The sequence below is a fragment of the Apis laboriosa genome, unplaced genomic scaffold (assembly GCF_014066325.1).
Source record: "Apis laboriosa isolate Shangri-la unplaced genomic scaffold, ASM1406632v1 scaffold93_cov139, whole genome shotgun sequence".
Lineage (NCBI taxonomy): Eukaryota > Metazoa > Arthropoda > Insecta > Hymenoptera > Apidae > Apis > Apis laboriosa.
This window is the reverse complement of record NW_025224820.1, coordinates 272,703-299,226: the sequence shown is the minus strand read 5'-3', so window position 1 is coordinate 299,226 and position 26,524 is coordinate 272,703. Positions and strand designations below refer to the sequence as shown.

Below are 26,524 nucleotides of genomic sequence, written 5' to 3'. Positions count from 1 at the left end.
TTTAAAAATTATTTATTAGATATAAAAATTTTAATTATATAAAAATTTCTATTATAATAATTTATTATAATTAAAAAACTGTAATAAATTCCATAAAAAAATTATTTACAATTTATATAGAAGATTATTAATTAAAATATAGAAGATATTTCAAATTTGTAATAAAATATTATAATTATAAATTATAATATATAAATATAAAATACATGAATGTAAAAGATAAGATTAAAAAGCTATAACAAATTATATATATATATATATACATTATATTATAATAATATATACAATATATAAAAATAAAATTTTTTTAGATTACTATAGTTTCTTTATGAAAAAAGAAAATTTTATCTTTTTAAATTAGATAAAATTTTAATATTTTAATATTTATTTTAATATTTATTATAGTTAATATAGTTTAATGAAATAAATTCTTAATATAAAATTATAAAACATAAAACGATCAATTTCTTAAAATTTATAATTCCTGAGATATTTAATTTTGTACATTATAATTTATAATAATTTATAATAAATTATAATTTATTATTATAAATCATATTTGATTATATATGTGCAATTAAATTGTAAATATTGTATATCGAAATTTTATTAAAAACAATATCAATTATTTATATTAATAATTCAATAATTAAAGACTTTAATATCTTTAATTTAATAAAATAATTTGATATTAATATTTATCAAGTATTTATTAATTTTCTTACTTAAAAATTATAATATTTTTAATAAATATTTTTTATAAAAATAATTAAATATGCATGTAACAAATAATCTTTTTTCATTTCTAATAAATATATAATAATATCTAATAAATAATAAATATCTAATAATAATAAATCAAATTAAACATCTTGAATATGTATTGAAAATTTCAAATATAATTAAAGTAGTTAGATTAATTAAATTTAAATTAATATAATAAATTAATATAGTAAATGCTACAATTTACTAACAATAAATAAAATAAACAATAAATGAAAAAATCATTTGAAATAATAATTGTTTAAAATTATCAAACATTTAAAATTGTAAAAAATTAAAATTATTTAATGTTCATTTCTTTCATCAGTTTGATCAATCATAATTAATTTTTCTCCGCCCTAATTATTTATTCATATTTTTTCATATTTCCTTATTTATTAAATGCAATATATGGCCGTCTCGGACGAGAAAAAACATAGTTGACTAATTGTAGCCATAACGTTATATCAAAGAGCATACATAGATACTCTTTCTGTGTCTTGTTATTTTCTCCCCATAAAAACTTTTATCGACTAGAACATAATTATGATACATTAAAAATTGACACATATTTATGTTATATGTATATTGGGCTTCGCCTTATCGCCTCCTTCTTCCTTTTATTTCTTTTTTTTTCTATCTTTCTTGCAAAAAATGTTTGAAACTCATAATCGAATCATTTTTTTTTTGGGGACGGTCTTTGATTCTAAAAAGAGAAAAAACTTGTCATATTTTAATAATAATTTCTATAGATGTCAAATGAGGACAGAGTAAAATCAAGTGTTTTTAAAGAGACATTAACAAATTTACTTAAAAACAACAATTATTTAATAATTCATATTTTAAACTACTATAACTTTTATTGATTTGAAGATATTTGAAACACATAAGAAAATTGTTTGCGTATTGTAAAATGTGTTGGAAAATCCTACACTCGATGTTTAATGCACACTTTTACAATTTCATAGCTATTTTATTAACAGGCGAGAAAAAATTGTGAATAACATATTTTTCTTCTTTTTTTTTTTTTATTATATGTTTTACTTTATTTATGTTATTAAGCGAACATATATTTCTATTATATCATTGACTGATAATAAAAGAACTTTTACATTACAATTGTCTTGTTATCTTCATGAAAATTCGATAAAATTTTTCATGATTACTCTTTCCTCAATTAACGAACACATCATATTACATGCTATTTTATAGCAACATATTGTTTTGATTCTGGTTAACTCCATAAGAAACTTTATAATTTACTCCATATTCGCATTACATACTATATAAATAATAATAATAACATTAATAATAATAATAATGTATATCATTATCCAATAAGGTATCATTAGTATATAATCATATGCATAAATAATAATAATAATTATAATAATAATAATTATAGCTGAAGCTTAAATATGAAAGAACGCGATGATAAAATTATTTTTGCAAAATAGCACCTTTTCCAGATACCAGATATCTCATGCTACATAATTATTTAATTTAGACTTATATGTATACATATATATTATTAATACACTTAATTTCTTTAAATGTAAAAAATGAAATTGATCAATTTATATATAAAAATTCTTTTGTTAAAATTATATATGTTTTTTATAATTTTATGGAATAATAATAGATTAATCGATTTTGTAGCATGAGAAATTCTTGACCATTGGATAGCAGTCTTAATAATTGCAAATTTTATATTTAAATCACGGTTTAAAGTGAAGATAAAGGACGAATTTCACATATCGTGAAAATATTTATTTTCAGTCTTTTTCTATAATCCAGTCTACAATTCTAGCACCATTATGCAGCTTTAATTTTTGTTGATCGCTATTTGTCGATCAACTAAGAGATTTCGATAATTAAATTGGCTAATGATAAAATCACGTTAGAATTCCAAGATTAAATTGAATTATCGACACATGCAATTCTCTACATAATTTTTATTTATTAAAGACGAAGTTATATTAGCCAGAAGTTGCGCTAATGTAATTGTATATTAGGCTTTAAATCTTTATTTTATATTCATATATTTCATATTGTAATCTATTATTAAAATCGTATATATATTTTATATAATCAAGTTAAAAAGTTGGATTATAATTCTCTTCAAGAAGTTAAGATTGATTTTTAAAAAATTTTTTCAAAACTATTATTCTTTAAACTCCATATATTTACAACTTCTGACTATTTTCATCGTCACTAATCTCGCGCGAAATCTACAATTTTATATTTTAATTTTTTCTAACATATTCTATAATCGAACTTATAACATAATTATTTTCTTTAAATTATTTATTTAAATTGAATCTAAATCAAATTAAACTATCATTTTGAAAAATTATGTACTTATTTTATTTTGATTGAAATAATCAAATAAGAAATAACTAATATTGATTTTTCTACAAATTTTTATTTCAAGATTAATTTAGATCATTTGATCAATTTTTAAAAGAATCGATTCACAATTCTCAAAAAAGCTCGAATAGTGACGATATGATCTTCGCTGCCAATGTAAAATCGATTTTATTATCTCTAAGTCATTATATATTGACTAAGTCATTATATATTGACAAAGTTAAGGACATATAAAGCGACGACGAACCGCTTAATTTTTCGGTCCCCAATCAAATTTCGAAATTTCAATTATTTTCATGTCTTGTATTGTATTTTTTTATTAATTCATCGACTCCGAATTGGATGAAGGCGAAGATTCCGGGCTCTGCATCAGAGATATATCTTTTTCAATCGTAGGTGTAAGCAACATACCACGTGGACTAAATGTATCGCAATACAGATTCTCTTTTTTATGGACTCTTCTTACATGGCTACGTAAATTATCACGACGTGCACTTCTGTATGCACAATGTGGACATAGATGTGGTTTCTCGCCTGTATGCATTCGCCGGTGTTGAATGAGCTAATGAAATACAAGAAATCATTATTTTACATACATACATACATATTGTATGTGTATATTTGAAATTTTCATCATATATATCATTTAAACAAATCTATATCAATTTAAATATATTTTTACATTCTTTTGGATTATATATATATATATATACATGAAGAAAGATAATAGATTGAACAGATATGAATAATTATGAGTATAACATATTAATTCACTAATGTAATATCACTAATATAATTTAGAAGAAATAAAAATATATTAAGATGATATAAATCATGAAAATTTCAAAATTATATCCTAATATTAATATTATAATATTTAATATTTTTAAATATTATTAATATTAATTTTATAAAATAGTTAAAATATTTTAGAGATTTAAAAACAATAAATAGAAAATTTATATAATTTTGGTATGTAAATATGATCATTTACAATTAAAGAAAAATTTTATATGGATGTTTATAACTGAAAATATTCTTCAAGTCAAAATAAGATAAAATCAAAAATAAAAATATTGCATTTACGATTTTATTTTTTAATTATAAATGATAAAAAATTAAAATCTATCTCACACATAAATTTTGAATTTTCTTACAAAAAGAAACATAAATCAGATTAAACAACACATGTATAGTGACTCAAAATATTTTTCTAAAGTTTAGTTTTAAATATTTTACTTTTTATTTTATTTCTATGACTACTTATATTGATATATTGCTCTGTGTTATTGAGTTGAAGATCATTATATTCTCTATTACATGAGTTACATTCATTTATATAGTTCATAAATTTTAAAAAATAAGATCGAAAACAATTTTTTTTTATTCTTGATTTTTGTTTTATTTTGATTTAAAGAATTATATTTTGTATTTTTGAACATTTATAATTGAATTTTATATATGAAATTATAATAAATTATAAATATTTTTTAAATATATTTATATTATGATAAATGTCATACTGATGAATTATTTATTTAATTTCTTTATGTATTATTTTTGATTTATATTCACAATAAGCCTAACATTTTTAAATTTAATTGCAATCCAATCTTGTTCGTTGAAATTTTTTTCATCATAATATAATTACAATCCAATCTTGTTCGAAACTAAATCTATTGTGTAAATAGCATATTATTTTTGATTACGTTATATCGGATTATATCGTTGACGTGTATGTATTATCATTTATATCATATGTTTATATCATATATTTATACATATAGAATTTTTTATTTCTAAGTAGAAATATTTCAATCATATTTTATGAAATTTCAAAGAATTTACGATTAGAGATTTTACGTAGAGATTATACGAGCTTTTCGAAATTGAATTCGAAACAATCGAAGTTCATTGATTTCAATTGCTTTCGTAGCTTTGGAATTCTATGCATCAATATTTCCAATAACAAAGTTTTTGTGTCAAAAGAAAAAAAATATTACCTTTTTTAATTGTACTGTGCGAAAAATGCAAATGTCACAGCAAAAGTATCGGTCGTCACGATGTCTTCTCATATGTCTACTCAGATCGACTTCCGATGATCTATCCGCCCCACAAACAGCACAACTCACTCTCGTTTCCGGCGCTATACCATTTGCGTGGGCTCTCAAATGCCTCTGAAATGCCTTTTCGATAGTGCAGGCATATGAGCATAACGAGCATCTGTATTCTTCCCTTTCATACCTATGTATGGATTGATATAATAAGTCAGAACTTCTTAATTTAATTTAAAAATAACATTAATATTATTAATTGAAGTTTTAATAGTTTTTTTTTTAAATAAATTTCATCTAAATTTTAAACTAAATTTCTTTTTATAAATATAAAAAATTTAAATTTTTTAAATAAAATTTATATAAAATATAATTTACACTAAAAAATTTTTTGGTAAAAATATTTAAGTAAATTCAATTTTTTAAATAAAAATATTATTTTAACGAGATGCAGAATGCAAATTTAAAAATTAATCATGATTTATATCATGATTTATTAAAAAAAAAAATAAATAAAATTATAAAAAGTTTTTTTTTCGTATGTTATTTTACATAATTAGAGATCTTTTTTAGCTTTAAAAAGTAGAGATTATTATAAAATAAAAAGAATAATATTATAAAGTTATATTAAATATTTAATTTATATAATATAATAATATATAGTATAATAATAATATATTTTAAAATATTAATTAATAATTTTCTAATTAGCAGATAATAGCACTTAATACTTCTTTTCTATAAATCATTTAATATATTTAAAAATTTTCTTAACTTTAAAATTTTTTTTACATTATAATTTAAAAACTAACTAAAGTTATTACAATGTATACAAAGAAGAAGATATATAATATTACAAAATTGTATTAAATGTTTAGTTTTTAAATGCAATAAATATTACTATTATTAGAGATTTATTATTTAATTATTTATTTTGATTAATTATTTATTTAATAAATTATTTTGATTTAATTATTGATCATAAACATGATTGCAATTATATTTTATCACTCTCTTGTTTTATTTTATATTTGAAGATTGTTATTAATGAAGATTCTCATATTTCATTTGTATTCATTCTTTCATATTGTTAAATATTTAAATATTTTAATAAATTTTTGTCAAATATATTTCAAGATATTAATTGAATGGATGATTTTCTAATTATTTTTAACGATATAATACTTACTAATATTCACACGGCAATCGTCAAAATAATTATTCAAATATAAATTGTAAAAGTATTATGTATATGATATTAGAAATTAGAAATTTATATTATATAATGAAATTAAAAATTTATATTATATACAAATTTATCTTTTAATTCAGAATTTATATTTTTAAAAATTTTAATAGAATATAATAAAAATCAATATATATATATATATATATATAGATATTAAATATATATAAGAATATGAATAAGAAGAATATGTATAAGATAAAATATATAAAATATATATATATATTATATATATATATAAAATATATAAAATATATATATAAGAATAAAATCTTTGTTAATTTCATATAAAATTAAAAAAGAAAATAAATAAAAAAAAATTGATTTTTGCATCTAAAAAAAGATATCGATTGCCATATAAGAGTTAACAATGAAATATTAGTATAATAAAAAATTAAAACAAGCGTTAAGTACCTATACCTGACGCGTTGTAATGCAAAAGTTCGTTTCTTTCCAGTGGGTGTCATCCCTTGTGCTACGTGTGAAGCTACGTGAGTCTCCATTTCGCATCTACTATTCGTGGTAAAATCACAGCCCGAGGACGGACAATTTTTCTTTTCTCCAGCTTCTGCGCTGAATACTGATGGATGACAATTAACAATGTGTTTTCGCAAAGCTGGCCTTGTTGGCGCAACCATGTCACAAGAACCGCAGGAATAACCACGATGTGCATTGCTAATGTTTGGACTACTACCTCGAGATCTGAAATCCAATAACAAATTTTAATTTCATTAAAATATTAATATATCAATTCAATATATAAAATAAGAATTTAAAAAAATTAATATATTTTTATATTACATTATACATTACATATTATATACGCATACATATATTTTAATATTTTATTTTGTGATTTTTACATAAAAAAATATATAATTAATGTAAAATGATTTTAAGATTTTTTCTAATTTGATTAAGTTTTCAAAATATTATTTTATATCTGGAATATAGGAAAAAATTTGACGATAACCAATATATTAAAAAATTGAAGAATAATAGAATAATATATATATTTAGAAAAATTAAGAAAATTAATTTAATTTTGAAATTTCGATAAAATCTTTTTGCTTAATTTTTTTTCTATTTTGAAATTCTCTTAATCACATTTATTTCAATCAAAAAAAAAAAAAAAAATATCACTAATACAAGTAAAAAGAAATGCATAAAATCAAAATCAAAAAATATCACAGAATTAAAAATCTTTTCCTTTCTTTTTCTATTTTTTAAATTTCGTAATCGTTATTCACGGATCGGTCATAACTCAACGCTGGTCAATATCCTTCAAAGCTGTTGATTTATGATGCCATTTATCTTTGAATTTTTGAAATATTAGAAACGCGCTCTCGTATTGTTGATCAAGAAAAAAGATTCGCTCTCTAACCGGACAGATTCATTGGTTCGTTTTATCGATTCCACGACATATTAAATAAAAAACTTGCACTTGAATATTTCTTTATCTCAATACACACGAATATACATAATATATATATATATATATATGCATATATAATATCATTTGAATTTCTTTTTAATTTTTTATCTGATCTGATCTAGTAAATATATAAAAAAATTGTAATTTTTCAATGCATTAAGGAAACCAAATTAAATATGTCATAATATTTTTAGCTTGAGAAAAATAATTGATAATTTTATCATAACACATACTTTTCGGTGTAAGACGAATGCTCGCTCTCAGAATCGCTGTCAGATGGAATGTTTGGAATTTCTGTTGCTTCGAGAGCTGCTGTCGCTGCTGAAAGTCTTTCAAGCATAGCGGTATAAGCGCCAAGGACCCAGCCATTCAGAACTGGTGTAACTGTTCCATCCTGTTACAAAAACATTTTCTCTTATTTTTGTCGTGTATTTCAGATTGCTTAATTACTTAATAAATTTAATAATGTAATAATTTATGTATAATTAATTAACATTGGATAAAATCGTTGATGATAGCTAAGAGTTTAAATTAACTAATAGTGATAGAAAAAATATTACACACAAAATTGTTTTATTTCGAAAAAATAATTTATTAATAATTTTTTTGTAGGTAGAAGATATGAAGATATGAATGGTAAAGAAGATATGAAGATATTAATTTATTTTTATTTAAAATATTTTTTAAAATATTTTTTAGATCTTTTTTTTTAATGAAAAATAAAATGTTTTAAGATATTATTTGAATATTTTTGTTTCTTGATTATTGATATATTAATTATTATGTATTATTATATAGAATTTTATATTATAGAATTTCTAAACAGAAAATTTAGAAATTATTTTTAGATTTTTATTTATGAAAACATATTGAAAATGAAAAAAAACAAATAAAATATTTAAAAAATAAAAAATTACATTACATATTACAAAAAACATATAAGAAAATAAATTTTTGAATAAATTTAAATGAAATTCATTATATAGTATATTCTTAAATATTTCAGAATATGAATTAATATTCAAGATCACCATTTTGTATATTTGTATTAATAATAACTATATAAATATGTGAATCGTCAAAATATTTGAATAATGTCTTGAAACAATTTATTTTTTATTTAAGTTGATTTTAAATAATTTTGAATAATTTTCATTATATTTGTTTTAAAATTCTTTATTAAAAGATAAGTAAAAAAAATCATATTATTCTATTAAAGAAAAAAGAAGTTAAGTTTGATATTTCATTTATAAAAAACTATTAATATTAGATTATATTTATCTTGAAATTTCAATTTTGATCTGATATATTTTTTTTAAAAAACAAATGAGTTATTCAAATCTATTTTAGATATTCTGATTTGAAAAAAAATTATAGAAATGGTACAATTAAGATAATATTTTAATAAAATTTATATTTTAATAAAATTTATATATTAAAATGATGAAAATAAATAAATAATAACACATAAAGTAAAAATAAAATGCCATGTAATATATATAATTAAAATAATTAAAAACAAAAATCTTTTTTTTTTTTGAAAGTGAAAAGTTTCAAAAATTGCAAGAATATATTTATTATTTTACTCTTATTTTAAATGAAATTATATATTTTTTTTTATTAATCGATATAAATATAAATTCAATGTCTCTGATATTAATTTAAATATGAAAAACTTGGAATTCATTTTAATACTAAATAATCAAAATGGATGATAGATTTTATATTTTTTGTTTTATAAATTTTTTTCTTTTAAAATAAAAATATAATTACATATATTTGTTTATTTTTATGACATCACTTTAATTATAATTATTTATATATAAGATAAATACTTAGATAGCTATTATAAGTCAATATTTCAATATTAATTCATATTTCATTTTAAATATATTATAGTAAATATCATTTAAATAATAAATAACAATAAATTTTTAAATAATAAATATTATTTAATTTGTCGGTTATGTTTAAAATATAAAATATAACTATGTTAACATTTTAAATATGTACCATAAACATCTTATTTAAGTTAAAGTTGTGATCACTGTGACTTCTCAATATCAATTGAGAGTTATAAATAATTTTAATTTTGATTCCTTAAATACATACGCAAGCACACACACACGTATAAAATAAATATATGTGTATATGTATTATAAATAATATAATATATAAGATATTATAATAATATAATATATAATATAATATATATAATATATAATATACATAATATAATATTATAATAATATAAATAATATAATATATATAAAATTAAACGAACCTTGTCAAATGTCAGATAAGCCATAGGATCGAGTAGTTTTGTCGGTAAATTATTGTTAGCTAAATGGTGTGAACTATTTGTACTTCCAGTATCGCTTTCCTCTCCAGCATCTTCATTGTCGTTATTTTCTTTCGGCACGGAAGTCTGCATAACAAAAAAAATTCATCACGATTATTACTTCTGAATGAAATCACAACTGAGTTTTGGATGAAAACTTTGTTTTTTTGATGAAAAGTTTTTTGATTTTATAAAAAATTTTAGATTTGATTATTTATTATATAATATAAAATGAATAAATATTTATTTTATATACAAGATATCATTGATCAGATATAAACGGCAAAGAGATGAATCTATATGAAAAAATAAAGTCGAAAAAAAGTTTTTGCCTTTAAAATTTCATTTCTGAATAAATTAGTGTTGAAGGCTTATTGAATTCATATACACTTGGCTATACTATAGATTAATTTTTGTTTCGTTTGTATATATAAACTTTATTAATATCATGGTTTGTTGTTATTTATATATCAAACTTCCAGTCATTTTGTCGATATGTCGACATACAGCAATAGAATATATTGATATGATATGTCAGCAACGCATCTATAGCCACTGATAAATCATGATTTACCCAGATAGAAGAGCTGATTCAAAGAGCTAAGCGAAAGAATACACTGGAAAACAGAAACATTGAAATGAAATGCTCCATTGATATAATGATCATTTTCCATCACTTAGAAGAAATGTAAAGAATCAAATATTATATTAAAGATGTAGATATTAATGTTGAACTTTAATTTGTTTTTCGATAATTTTTTAAAAAATTTAAATTATTGTAATAACTAACAATTTAGTTTTAATCTTCGTACATTTTTTTATTACATTTATTTAAAAAATAATATATCAAATAACATACAAATTTTTTTCATAACGAATTATTATTTTGAAAACTACATATTTTCTTTAAAAAATTTTAATATAATATAATATAAAAATTTTTTTTGAATAAAAATGATGAATATAAATATTAAAATAATATTTAATAGTAATAATATTATTAGTAATTATTATTCATATATATAATTCATATATAATTCATATTATTATTATTTATTTATATTTTATATTATATTTATTTATTTATATTATTTATTTATTATATATTATTTATTTATATTATTTATATATAATATAAATAAAATGAATTATTATTTATTTATATATATTATTATTTATATATATATATAATATATATTATTATTTATATAATAGATTATTATATTATTATAATATAAAAAATTATTTAAAAAAGTTATAGATATAATATTCATTTTCATTGATTTTCTATAATATTCATGAAAATGTACAAACAATGTTTTCATTGAGATAAACTCATGTTTACTTTTTTTCGAAAGAATAAAATTATTTAAAGAAACAGATATGTTTAAATAAAGTGATTCTATATAAATTATATATATAAATATACTTTCTCTAAATATCTTCATGATAATTTTAAAATTTTTATGGTGAATAAATGATTGATGAATGTCTATTTTAGAAACAAGTCATAAATATAATGAGAAATTAGACATTAATAATAAAAAATAATAGACATTATAATAATAATAAAAATAATAGACATTAATAATAAATATAAAGAATAATAAAAAAAATTTAAAAAAATTTATTTCATAAAAAAAATACATGAGATTTGATTATTAAATTAAAAATTATAATTATTAAATTATAAGTTATTTGATTTGATAGCTTGAGTGCATGATAATTCTAACTATTTATTATTTGTTTCACTATTTATTATTTATTATTTTTAGTTATTTAATTTAAAAAAAATATTATAATAATTTGTTATTAAAATTAATAAATTAAAAAATTAATATTTTCGTTTTGAGAAAAATTATAACAAAATAATAAAAATTATAATAACAATAAATAAGAAACTAATAATTTCACTAATGACGCACTAAAAATTAATATCAAATAAGAATCATCGAGAAATAAATATTTTAATATAATTAAGTATTTCATATAAAAAAAGATATTATTAATATTTATTTTTAACTTTTTTAAGTTCTTAATGAGAAACATTTATTTAGACTTAATGAAAAAAATAAGAATTAATTTAAATTAATTTAATTTAAAAGAAAGTATATAAATAATCTCATAAGCACAAATAACACTAATAACAATAATAATATAATAATTTTATGATTAAATCGTAATAAAATATTTTAAAGTTCTCTACTTATTTCCATATTTTTTCTATTTATCTTTATATCATATATAATATATGTATATCTATATAAATATACAATTCTTCAAAATTAATATGAAAAATGACATAAACAAAATATTAGAATTAAAATACTTGTTTACATTAATTCTTGTTTACATTAATTAAACTTTTAATTTTATAAATTAAAGTTTTGATCACGCTATTATTCTTCTTTTTCAATTAAAATTTTATATAATGTTTTAAAAATAAACATTATATAAAAGAAACATTATAGAATAAATGTAAGATGTATGTTAGATATAGAAATATGATATTCAAATATTCAATTAAATATGATCTTATATAGATAATTTTAAATATAATTTTAAATATATGTATCTCTGTATTTGAAATATTAAATACAATATTTGAGGCTTATAGGAAATTTCATTTTAGCCTATTACTAAATACTCAAACTTCTAATATTATTTTAAATATAAAAAAATTTCTATAGATAAATAAATAATACATAACTATATATTATATAATATATATTATATATACAATATATAGTTATGTTATATAGTTATAATGATATTGAAAAATTTGAAGAAAATTTATTAATTTAACGGAAATATCTAAAATCTTATAAAAGACTAAATAGGGCTGAAATATTTTTATTATTAAACAGAAAACTTGATATTATATAAATAATAGCGCATATATATTATTTTTATTGGGATATTCTAATTGTACATTATTATTTTTTTCTTTATTATGTATTTAAATTGTATATTATTTGTTATTATTATAAGTATAAATATTATATATGTTACTGATATTATGTTACTGATTATTAAGTAATTATTAAATAATTGATTTTATTATTAAAAAATAATTAAATAATCAATAAATAATAATTAAAAGAAGTAATTATAATAATTAATTCAAACTCAATTCATTCATTGATTAGGTTAATAATTAATTATAAGATGATTATAATTTTAATTATGATTAAATCAATAATTTATTTAATTTTTTAATAACAATATTATTTATAGTTTTTAAAAAATACATGTTTATTATTTATATAATTTTTGAACATAGGAAATTATTTGGTTATTTTAATATGTAAATATAATTTTCTTTTAACATTAACTATAAATTAATGTTCATTTTAAATATTTTGTCGAAGAAAAATTATGTGCTTTTCATATTTATATTTATTATTATTGTAGTATTTTTACGTGTAGAATATCAATAATTTCATATCTAATCAAGAATTTAACCACAGTTATATGTATAAAATTTTCATTCTAAAATATATTTATTCTAAAATATTTATTCTAAAATAAAAACTCAAATGAAGAAATTTTATTCTATATTTTCTATAATCTATATTCTATAATTTATTTTTTCATGTAGACTCTTTTTTATATCATTATCTGTAAAATATTCTATACACAACATTTTCTTTATATATTTCAATATGCATCATATATGATAAGTAATTAAAAATTATTGATCAATGATTAGAGATATTATACATCATTATAATGATTATTTAATTAATGATTATGATTATTACGACTATTTCCTTAGTGTAGTAATCAACTATAATAATGATTAAAATATAGTTGATTAAATCCAAGTCTACCATGAATACATGATCTTATTGAATTTATTTATATAAAAAATAAATCTTTCATCAAATTCAAACCTGATTATCATTTTCGTTGGCTCGTTCGATGTTTTCTTCGTTGTCATCTTGTTTTTCTTTTTTTCTCTCCTCGTTCTTCACATCCCGTTCACTATTCCGTTTTGTAACGAGTTCCATAGGTCCATATGGTAGCCCAACGGAAGTCAATGGTAATGACACCATATTTGGTCGATGGAAGCCATTCAAGGCGAATGCGGATCTCGGCAGTAACTGTGTTGCACTTGATGGTAGAATCGGATGCCTTCGGGTGAGACGCGGATCACCCCAAAGTTCACCCGCGGCGTAAAAACTCCAGATCCCATATTCCATCTGAAAGAGTGATTATTAACTGTAAAAATAATTTTATAGATTCGTATCTTTTGTTCGAATTATAATAAATAATTTAAAAAACATTAGATAAAACATTGATTCTTCAATATTTCAAATTCTGAAGTAACAAATTCTAAAACTTCAGCTGATAATATATTATAAATGGAAAGTTTAAAATAGAGAAACGTAATAAAAATAATGATATTCATTGTTTGCTTTTAACTACCGATTCCTCTTATACATGTAACACTTCGATTAGAATTGATTAAAGATAAATGACATTATATATATNTATATATATATATATATATATATATATATATATATATATATATAATGCTGAAATAAAATGATTTTTGAAATTAAAATATAAGAATGATGTCTCATGTGGAATCGTAAAATTATCTAAAAGAAAAATTAAAATTCTGGAAATTTTCAAGAAAATATCTATCTGTGAATATAAACAATGAAATAAAAAAACATTAAAATAAAAAATTTAAAAAATTGAATATAAAAAGATATAAATAAAAATAATAAATAAAAAATGAAAATAATTTAAACAATGATATTATAATTATTATATACATATTAATATGTTTTTCATATGAAATATATAAATAAAATAAATTAAAATATAAATAATAAAGATAATTTTCTCATAATGAGAAAAACTTTTTATCATGAACAAATCATGACAAAGTTAGGAACAAAATTCAGAGAAAATTTACAATAGATTTTCGTAATGAAATATTGAAATAAAATACGTGAAAACGCATACAATTTCAAAAACATTGTCAGTAAAATATATGAAAAATCAAAATTAAAGATAAAATTGCATTTATCTTTATATAGCGTAAAAATGAAAATATTTAAAAATAACGAATAAAAACAAAAATTGCCTTCAGTTGGTTTTTGGATTCACTTCTATGATTTCATTTATAATTAATTAAATAGAAATCAATTAAAATATAATTATTTATTTAGATTGTTTTTCTTTAATTTTTTTTTTTTACATTATAAAGAAAGAAGAAAATAAAATCAGAAATAAAAAACAAAAGAAACAAAAAAATGGATAAGTTCGAACGCAAAATTTCTTGAAACAGCTTGAAATATGCATTACTTAATTGCAATACATTTTTAAATAATAATATTAAATAATAATTTATTAAATAAATTTGATGATAATGATGAGTTCAGAACTCATTATTTACAAAAATTTGTATATACTATTTACTATTTATTATTATTGGAAAATTATTTATAGAAGCAATAAATATTTTAATAACCATTACCATTTAAAAATTTCCAAATGAACCAAAGAATTATTGATTATGTGTCAGTTCCTAAATCTATTCCCTTTCTCGTTGTTCATTTTGTCAAACAAAAAAGTATAAAAATAATGTAACAAATATTTTCCTTAATAAATTTATCGATCGTTTTTCATGTGTGGATACGAGAGAGATAATTTTATATATACAAATTATGTTCACTATCATTAAATGTAACGAAATATAAAGCATGTAATCATATGAATTATATTTTTAAAATCATAGAAAAAAAAAGAAAAAAAATAAGAACTTTTAATCAATAAAGATGAATTGGATTTAATTAAATAATGTGAAAAATATATTTTTCTTAAAAATGATTATTTGTTAAACAATTTATCAAATTTGTGTATATCAGATATTGTTTGACGAACAAAACGAACATAATAAAATGAGACAATATATTATTTATCATTACTATTTGTAATATTTTACATATTACTATTCACAAATCAAGTATATATAATAATATAAATAAATACTTATTCTATTAAGAAAAAACACTTTTCTAAGAAAAATATATTCATACGATTATAAAATTTATTGATAAAAATAGAAGAAAATAAATTAAAAATATTATTATTTATATTAATATTATATTATTTGAAATAATTTTGTATATATTTTGAATACTTTTGAATAATTAGAAAATATTTTATTTTTTCATGATAATTTAATGAAATGAATACGTTTAAATACCAAATAAAATAATAAAAATAGTACTAGCTATACTATACGAATCATTTAAAAATAGAAAAATTTGATAAATAAAGTTCAGAATTTTTAGAATTTCAAATATGTTGCAGAATAATATTAAAAAAAGAAATATAAAATTAAAAAAATATAAAAAATAGTATAAAAAAATGCAAATAAATTTAAATTCATAGATAAAATAATTAAAATTAAATTAAATAAAATTTAAATAAAAAGATATCAATCTATACACGTAAACGAAGTGAAAATTTTTAGTATTTATTTACTATTGAAAAACGTTATTGTTGGATCAATTCACGTCTACTTATTATTCGAAAGTAACAAATGATATAAGAAACAAATACATATTTTGTTTATAATTTTGCCAATGGGTTTCATATTTATGTAAAATAATCTAAAATAATCATTAATTATTAGTAGATTTATTAATAGATTATTAATAGATAATTATTAATAGAATTAATCATTTAGTAATATTATAATTGTGTTAAAAATCCTGAGTTAATTTCTTCATTTATATTCAATATATAAATGAAGATCAATTTCTTTATTTATGTTCAATATATTGCAAAAAAATTCATTCATCGAACATTTATCAATAATAATTTTATGTCAAAAAGATTCACTGCAAAATTTATATTAATTAGACATTTATGGTTTCTTTTGATGAATGCTATAAACCTTTAAATTTTTGAACCCTTTTTTCAGCATCTTTTTTTTAACATATTGCAATTTTTAGTACTGCAATTAGTATTGCGTCATTGAAATTAATATGACTTCCAAATAAGAGATCCAGATGTATTAATTATATATTATATGTATTAATTATATAATATAATCGGCCGAAATTGGATTTCAATTAAAGAATTCTTTGGAATTAATAAAATATATGCAATATGAAAATAAAAAGAATTGTAAGAATTCAAAACAAAGAATACTAGAAAATATTTTTGATAAAATTTTCATAAAATATTTATATATTAGAATTTTAAATCAATTTTATCGATTTCATTATTAACAAAGCTTATTGTCAATTATTATTATTATCATCTTCTTTTTTTTCTATAAATCTTTAGTTTCTTTCTTTTTTATATTTTTTATACATATATTATTTTTCTTTTCTATATATCATACAAATAAAAATCTAATATGCTTACTTCAAAAGACATATTAAATATATAAGATGTACAAAATTTACTAAATTTTATTAAATTTTCTTTTTTTAATTATGTAAAATATACAAATATATTAAACATTTTATTTTGTCCGAATTATAATTTTTATATACTATGCAATTTGGATAAATCAAATATCAAGCACAAAATTGACTTCAATTATTTTGAAAAAAATAGTCAAACTTGTTTTTTATAATTTTTTTATTTGAGTCTGAAATGAAAATTTAAAAAATACATTCTGAAGATTTATATTAATTATATACATATATGTTGTTTCATTGAAATCATTTGAATGGAAACAAACAATCGAAAGAAATTAAAATTTATTTTTTTATACAAATTTTTAAAATTTAGATCGAAAGAATTAAAAAATTACAATTTTCATCATTTTTTACTGTTTGCAGTTTATAGGAATGTAAATAGATTTTGATAAAATTTTCAGAATACATGTATAATTAATAGAAATTTATAAAATATATTAAAAAAATTTTATTAAAAGCATACATAAAAAAATTTTAAAAAAAAATCCTTACTATTCGTTTCATAAATCCAATCAATAGCAACTTTTTTAAAAATTTTTTACATCATCTAAATTTTCAAAATAATCCAATTTTAAAGAACTTACCTTTACCTATGTTTTTTACCAAAGAATACTTTGTGAAGTTATTGCATATCTACATCATAAGTTCGATTATATACAAATTAATTTTGATTTTAATTTGTATTATAACTATTTATAATTTGAAATATATATAATATTTGAAATATAGATAAAAATATATCATATAGTTATCACGCTAGCGATATTAATCATATTTATTAAAAAAAAAACTTATATATTGATAATTAATTATTGATATTAATAATTAATTAATTAACTTATTTCAAGAGAATGATAATTAATTGCAATATTGTAAATGTAATTAGAAATTCTGCATTCTCAGAAGATATAAATAACATATATACTGAATAAAAATCGTCATTCATTGTTGTTATTATCAATACTTTTTTAGATCAATATCGATATATTTACACAAAAAAAAAAAAAAGAAAAGAGAAGAAAAAATATACCTAGAAGTAGATGTATATGTAGATATATAATAGTATTATCTGTAAATCATGATATAAAATCAAAAAGAAATCAGGAATATTCTCAATATGAAATCAGGAAGATTCTATGGATCAAAATAGGATGAAAATATTACATAAATTTTTTTATTTACATATTATATTTACGCTTCGTTTTCAAATAAATTAAGTTTAAAAATTTTTCAAATACAAGAAATTAGCTAATTCTTAATTAAATACAAATAAACTATCAATAAACGATAAATATAATAAAAAAATGAAAAAATAAAATAAAATTTTATCGCTTAAGTTTTTATTTTTAAGAAAACTGGAATTGAATACATTATATATCAAAGAATTATATAATTGAATTTTTAAATTTCATTTTCTCATTTTCATAAATAAGCATTAACTGAAATTTTTGAAAATTAGTTTTTTAATAAAAAAAAATATAGGATATATTTTTTGTTTATTTTTTTTATTTAAAATAATTTTTCTATTAGTTTATTAATATGCTAAGAGAATTAGCCAGTTTCATTTGTATTTAAAAAATTTAAATTTAATTTATTTATAAAAACGAAATTTTCTAATTTCATTACGATATTAGAATTTCTAATTATTTCGAATTATAGATATAATTTTCTATCTCGATTTATAATATAAATTTCCGATTTCATCCTATATATTCATAAACTTTTTTCTCTTATATATATTTATATATATATAAATTTTTATACTATATATTATATATATATATATATATATAGTATAAAAAATGTTACTTTTATTTTTATATTGCAAATTACGAATAGTTTTTACAAATGTACTCTATTGTATTTAAATACATCTAAAAAATAAAAAAAATACATTTATTACATTAATATATATAAGTTATAATATATATATGTATATATGATTATATACATATATAATATAAGATTCTACGTTACACTAGAATCTTATATTATTATAAATTTTTTTGAATTTTTTTTTTACATATTCATAAACAATGAGTAAATTTTATAAAATTTTTTATTATAATAAATTAATATATATCATCAAACTATTTTGAAAATATCACAACAATCGTTTATAATTGAAGAAAAAAAGAATGATATATAAAAAATTAAAAATTAAAAATTACTTTTTGATTTCATAAAAATGTTTAAATTATTATAAAAAATTAAATAATAATGTTTGAAATGAAATCCATTTTTAATCTCATGTCATTTTTTTCTATTATAAATAATATTGATCGCTTTCAATTTATCAATCAGAATTTTACATTATCACTTTTTAAATATATAAAAATTTTCACAGTTTTCATAAATATAAAAATTTATAACTATATTGATTTCAATAACTATATTGTTTTCGATTTTATATCAAACTGTAGCTTTTGATTCAGAAATAATACATTTAAAATTGATGAATGTTGACATAAAATGCTATTGAGAATTGAATGTTTTTAGAAATATTTCTAAATTGTATTTTGATTAAAATTTAGATAATATGTACGTTACAAAAGATCAAATATAAATATATAATCATCCTTTCTTCTTACAGAATATATTATATTGGATACTATACTGGATACTATACGGGATATTAGATACATGTATACTGGATAGTAAAGTTTTTTTTTTATTAATTTCTAATCTTATTGAATTCAATAAAATAAAAATAAGTTTCAATATAAATTATGCAATAGATGTAACTGTATTGCTAATAATTAATTTCATTTAAATCGTTAGAAATTTTGTTATTAAAAAAATTTCAATAAATAAATAATATATATATAAAATATTAATATATTCGTAGAATATCTTTTCCTCTTTATTTTTTAAAAATCAAAATAAATACAGTAGTTAGCATATAAAAATTACTTAAGCTTATTTATTAAATTATAAAATAATTTAAATTCGAGTTAAATGAAGAAGGAAACAGAATGATATAATGGAGATAAAATGATCTTTTTGCCTTAATGGAAATTTTAATTGTTTATGATTAATAAATAAGCATTAACTGAAATTTTTGTTAATCAACTTTTTATATTTGTATTTGTTGTAACTTTTTATATTGTATTTTTTATATTTGTTTCAATTTCTAGAGTATATTATCCAAAAATGTTTCAATATAACAATAATATAAGTATATAATAAATATATTTATATATAATTAATATATATATTATTATATAATTATATATAAATTATATAATTGCATTTAAAAAATAAAAATTGGGTTTCATATAATTTGTGCATCAATATAAAAAAATTATGCATTTATAAAAAAAAACTATTAATATATTATATATTAATATATTAATTATACTTTATAATATATGTCAAAATATCAAACAATTTTTAATAAAATCATTTTTTTTATGTCATATAATATAATAATAATCATTTTTATTCTTCTTTTAAAAAAAAATATTTTATTACATTTCAATAAAATAAACACTGTGTGTGTGTGTGTGTGTGTGTGTGTGTGTGTGTGTGTGTGTGTGTGTGTGTGTGTGTGTGTGTGTGTGTACATATATATTATGAATATATCGATTTAATCTTATGAATTGATAAGTGAATTACAAAAATTACAAGATGTGTGTGTGTATGTGTGTGTGTGTGTATGTGTAAATATATGTTCGTTTATTATACTATACATATGTTAAAAAAATAAATAATAAAATAGTAGAAGATTGGCTTCATAATAGATATGATTTTATATAATTTATATATAAATTATATAAAATATAATTTCTATATAATTATATTATATAATTTCTATATAATATTATATATTATTTAGTAATATAATAATTTATAATAATAAGTAATATAAATTTATAATAACAAAGATCACTTTATTTATAAGATTTTTCATCTTTTCATTATTCTTCATCTTTTCATTATTCTATATTTATATCAGAATATAAAAGTTATTATATAATAGATAAGATTTTAATTAATCATAAATAACTATTGTAATTATATAATAACTATTTAAATATTAAATACTTTTATCTTAAATAATTTTTGTATATTCATATTAACGGTAAAAATCTATTTATATATATGCAACGAGCAAAGTTCGAAACGACTATACTGTCGAAGCACAAGTAGTATTTAAAAAAATTAACTATCATAACGTCTCGAATAACGCGATGCTTATATAAATTTTATGTATAATTTTTTTAGATTTGTTACTAATAAATTCTTCAATGAACTTATTCAATGCTCAACTCTGCATATTCAAGATAAACAAGTAAAATAATAACAAAATATTATCGATTTATGTTTTGACTGTTATTTCTTCAACTTGATTCATGCTCAATCTATCTATATATAAATGAAATCCATATAACGAGAAAATTATATATATATATAGTAATTGTCATGCTAAGTTTCATAATTTTATTGTAAACAAAAAAAAACTTAAAAATAAAGAAAAGAAATAGCATAATAGTAAAAGAAAAATAAATTTTCCAAAGGAATCATGCAGAACAATGAAAAATGTAGTGTTGTATTTATAGATTGTATACTAATTCATAATTCTGCCAAAAAAATTGATGAAAAAAGCAAAAAAAAAAAAAAAAGAAAAATCAAATTAAAGAAAACGCGGATATATTGGACATAAATAATGTAAAACGAAAAAAGAAACAGAAAATAAACATAATAAAAGATTTCTTCTTACGGAAACCCGTCCGGTAGCCTACTATAATTCAGGCCGATTATCATTACAGTAAATCATCTTCTAGTTATGCTTCACCCCGATTCTTATTATGATAACAAGAAGCACACAGCTGATCTTTGTAAGTTTCCGTCCAGTTGACCGGAAGTTATGCAGTACCATCGGTACACAAATAATGTGCACACGGATTCTCCCTCGCGAAACACGAATGGGGTACAGAGAAATACGTCCGGATACGTACTGCCACAGAACGAACTCGCGAGATTCCTGACCATTGGACCGACCCTCGTGCATGCATACTTTAGCATAACGTTCTCTATACAATATCCAGAAAGAGGGACGAGGAGAAATGAGAGAGAAAGAGAGTTGGAGTGGGATGAAGGGAGAGTCAAGAGATAGAGAGAGATATGTATAACCACCCTCTTTTCCTCTTCTGCCTCTCTTCTTCATCGTCCTACCTCTCGTTGACCCCTTCCTATTGCCCTCGCGAATCGATTTGTTATTGTTTTTGTGTCTGCGGTCGTCGCGGCAAGCGGAGCGAGCGGGGTTGTATATTGGTGGGTGGTAAACCCGGCAACCAACAGTGGGTGGTGGGGAGTATGGGTGCCAGTCGCACTCTCGCTGCTTCAAAGCGACGCTTTTCGGTCCGACAAAGAGGCGACCAGGAAGGGCGAATTGCACAGGGGTGGTTTGCTACCACCAGGTTGGACAGGAGGAAAGGGAAAGCCGCGTAAAAGAGCACTTTCAAAGCTCGAAAGAGAAGGACGAATAGATACACGTAGCTGACCAATGGTGTAAATCGAGTATTTGTGCCATTTTCTACTTCAATCAATTATTTTATATTATCTATTAAAAATATTATAATATTTCTTAATTTCAAAATAACTTGAAATAAATTGATACTTATATTTTCTTTCTTTAAGATTATTTTTATTTATTTATTATTTTTTATTATTATCTTATATTATTATTTTTTATTTTTATTTTCATTTTTTTAATATGTATTATATATATATATCATTTGTAAAAATATAATATTGTATCAAGTAATATTATTTATTCGAGTATACTATACTAATACTAATGAATGAAAATCATTTATCTTCTAGAGAAAGAAATTCTAAAGAGAAAAATTTTGCTGGCTACACCACTGGTTGGCTCTACCAACCGAAAAGAGTGAGAGAAAATGAGTAGTAAAGGATAGAAGCTGGCACAGTGATGAGAGCAAGAGGAGGAATGGAAAGGAGGAAGGTGGGTGGACACAAGAAACTACAGGGAGAGGGAGAAATCGCGAGGGTTAAGTAGAGAGGGGATTAGTTGCTGATACTCATGGAGCACAGGAAAGTAGAAGGGGGTAAGAGGGAAATGGATCGGATTGCGTGTCGGCACAAGTCTAGTTAGTATGAATGCAACGGAATGAAAGATAAGAGAGCAAGAGATAGAGATGCGGTTAGGAATGAAAGCATATATATAGGTGAAAAAAAGTAGCTGAGTATAAGAATTGCATCAGTAAACGAGAAAATTCGAGGTAAGATTCAAGAACTACGTTTGCTTGACAGGTGATAACCGATCGGACCACTGACGTCACAGATCACTCGCTTGGTCGTATGCTCACACGCACAAACGCGATTTACTGCAGCACACAAGCACATAGGAGAAAAAGAGAGAGAACGCGCGCGCGACGTGTCGTGCATCACGCCGTATTTTCCGTTTCGTGCACGCAGTACGTCATACGTATACGCCGCGAGAAAAAAAATACCGCGGACGAAAAGAAAAAACGAAAAAGAAAAATAAAGAGAGAGAAAAAAACAGAAGATAAATGAAAATAAATGGAAAATTAGAAAAAACAAAATAACATAAATATCATGAAACGGAATGAGAGAAAAGTAGAGGAAAAATAGAAAAAATTTTTCAGTGAAAGTAAGTAGTAAGTATTTACGATGCTAACCGGCCGATAGCCCCGCGCGACGCCTCTATCTGGTTACCATTACACTCGGATGTATGAAATGCGCCAGCAGCATACACCATCCCCCCACAATAGCCCTATTTATGATTGGGCAAAATTGCTTTCCATGCGCAGAATAAAATCGCGCGCGAGCGAGGAAAAATCCGCGGGGGGTTGGATGCATGCAGTTACGCAACTTGCACCTAACTACTTCTATCACAATATTTTCTGATTCTAAAACAAGAACGTTTTATACCTATTTCCAAATTGTTTTAATTAATCATTTATGATACAAGATTTTTATTCTTTTAATTTTCTTTACATCGATTCACAAAATTTGGTAAAAATTAAATATGGCGAAAGGTCGCAGTCATGCGTATATGGATCTCCACTTCCATTTTCCAAGTAACCAATCAGCAAATGCGAGCAGATTTCAAAGAAATTCCGTCAGCAGCGCTATTCTCGTTTAAGGAATGTATTATGTTTCAAGAAATTAAGATATTTTTTGTTACATTAAAAAAAATATTTAATTGTTTTTCTTTCTGTAGTATTCTACTATTTTCTTAAGCTTGATATATCAATATTATCAATATAACCAATATTATAATTAACATAGCAATGACAATGATTAGTAATTAAAATGTTATTAATTTTTAAAACATGGCGTTGCTTACTTCATCATATAAAAAAAAATTTTATTCAACAAACAAAATCAAGTTGATGCAAAAAATGTATAATTTTTTTATATTAAATAATATTAAGAATAATATTAAAATTTATTAAAATATTTTAACACAATTTTTATTGTAAATATATAATTATAATATTTACTAATTTCTTTTTAAAAATAGTAAATATAAGAAAGATATATATTAATTGTATAAAAATTATAATAAAAAAAATAAATCTTAAATACATTAAATATTTTAAACAAACTATATTATTACATATAATTTAATATTATATTATATATGTAATTATTGAGTATTATATATGATTTCATAATAGTAATTTTTTTATTGCATTAAGAAATAAGGGTTTTTGATACAAAACTTGCAAATTACAAAATTTTTTCTTAGCTCAATAAAAATAATAATTTGGTATTAATAGTTATATAATATATAATATATTTATATATTTTCAATATTAAGAATTTTAACTTTATTTTTCTATGATTTTTCTTATAAAAATATTTACAAATTCTTTAATGATTTATATTTTGATATGTTTAATTTTTTATTTAAATTAAATCTATAATAAATTTTAAACTTTGAATAAACTTTTAAAATCTTATTTGTATCTTTTTATTTCTTAGATGCTACAAGAAAAATGATATTATTACAACTAAATACATTTAAAGATTGTAAATAATGTATAATTGAAAAATAATGTAATAAATGATGTAATATCTTTTAACGCTTTAATATCTTCTTTTTCTATAATTAAAACAATTATTTACTATGTGTTTAATTATATAATAATTTAAAAAGTATTATATTTACTTATATATATTTTTATATATTATATATAATTTATTATATATCTTTCTTTATTTTTCAATTTAAATAATCTTCATTATATTCTTGTCTCTTAATTATTATAGTTAACTGACAAAAACAATTCTTCCTTTTCGTTTGTTTTTTTAAAATTATTTTTAATTTCATCTTTTGCAAATATTGATTATAAAAAAATTTTATCTCTATCTCTAAATTTAAATCGTATAATTGCTTAATATTTTTTAATAATTTTATTTTTGTAACAAATTAAAATAAAATTTTTGCTTTGTACAGCAAAATATCGCAGAATCATATTTATATTGAAAATCATATATATATATATATATCAATTATTTATTGTTATAATCATATTTATATGTTGTTGATCTATAAACAATTTATCTGCATAAATATTATGAATATTATTATTATGTTGTTATTTGCTATTTCTTTTTATTGCTTTTAGTATAATGCTACATATTCTAAAAATATATAAAATTGCATTATATGAAAATATATTGAATATTTTATTTTTACCTTTTAATTCGCTTTAATTTTGGCATCTCTAGATGATTTTTTTGCATTTTTATTCACAATTATCTTTATTTAATTAACTTGAAACTTTTAGATAATAAAATATAAATCATGACAACACTAATAATCTTTTATATTCACAAAAATTTTTTTAATTTATA

The 26,524-nt window shown here is 19.8% G+C and overlaps 1 protein-coding gene across 6 annotated transcripts; it reads right to left on the bottom strand.

Annotated features, from left to right (window-relative positions):
- Positions 1-3,133: 3,133 nt before the first annotated feature.
- On the bottom strand, positions 3,134-26,524 carry LOC122719690 (zinc finger and BTB domain-containing protein 41-like). 6 transcript variants are annotated; one of them, XM_043945733.1, is made up of 8 exons: positions 22,808-23,185; positions 22,392-22,704; positions 14,105-14,413; positions 10,152-10,295; positions 8,101-8,261; positions 6,847-7,134; positions 5,136-5,376; positions 3,134-3,694 (listed from the first exon to the last, which is right to left on the bottom strand). In XM_043945733.1, the coding sequence occupies exons 3-8, from the start codon at positions 14,411-14,413 to the stop codon at positions 3,452-3,454; spliced, it is 1,386 nt and encodes a 461-aa protein (XP_043801668.1). In that variant the 5' UTR covers positions 22,392-22,704; positions 22,808-23,185; the 3' UTR covers positions 3,134-3,451. The 6 variants fall into 6 exon arrangements, with proteins under 6 accessions (XP_043801668.1, XP_043801666.1, XP_043801667.1 ...); XM_043945731.1 differs by lacking the exons at positions 22,392-22,704; positions 22,808-23,185 and adding an exon at positions 26,367-26,524; XM_043945732.1 differs by lacking the exons at positions 22,392-22,704; positions 22,808-23,185 and adding an exon at positions 24,337-25,003.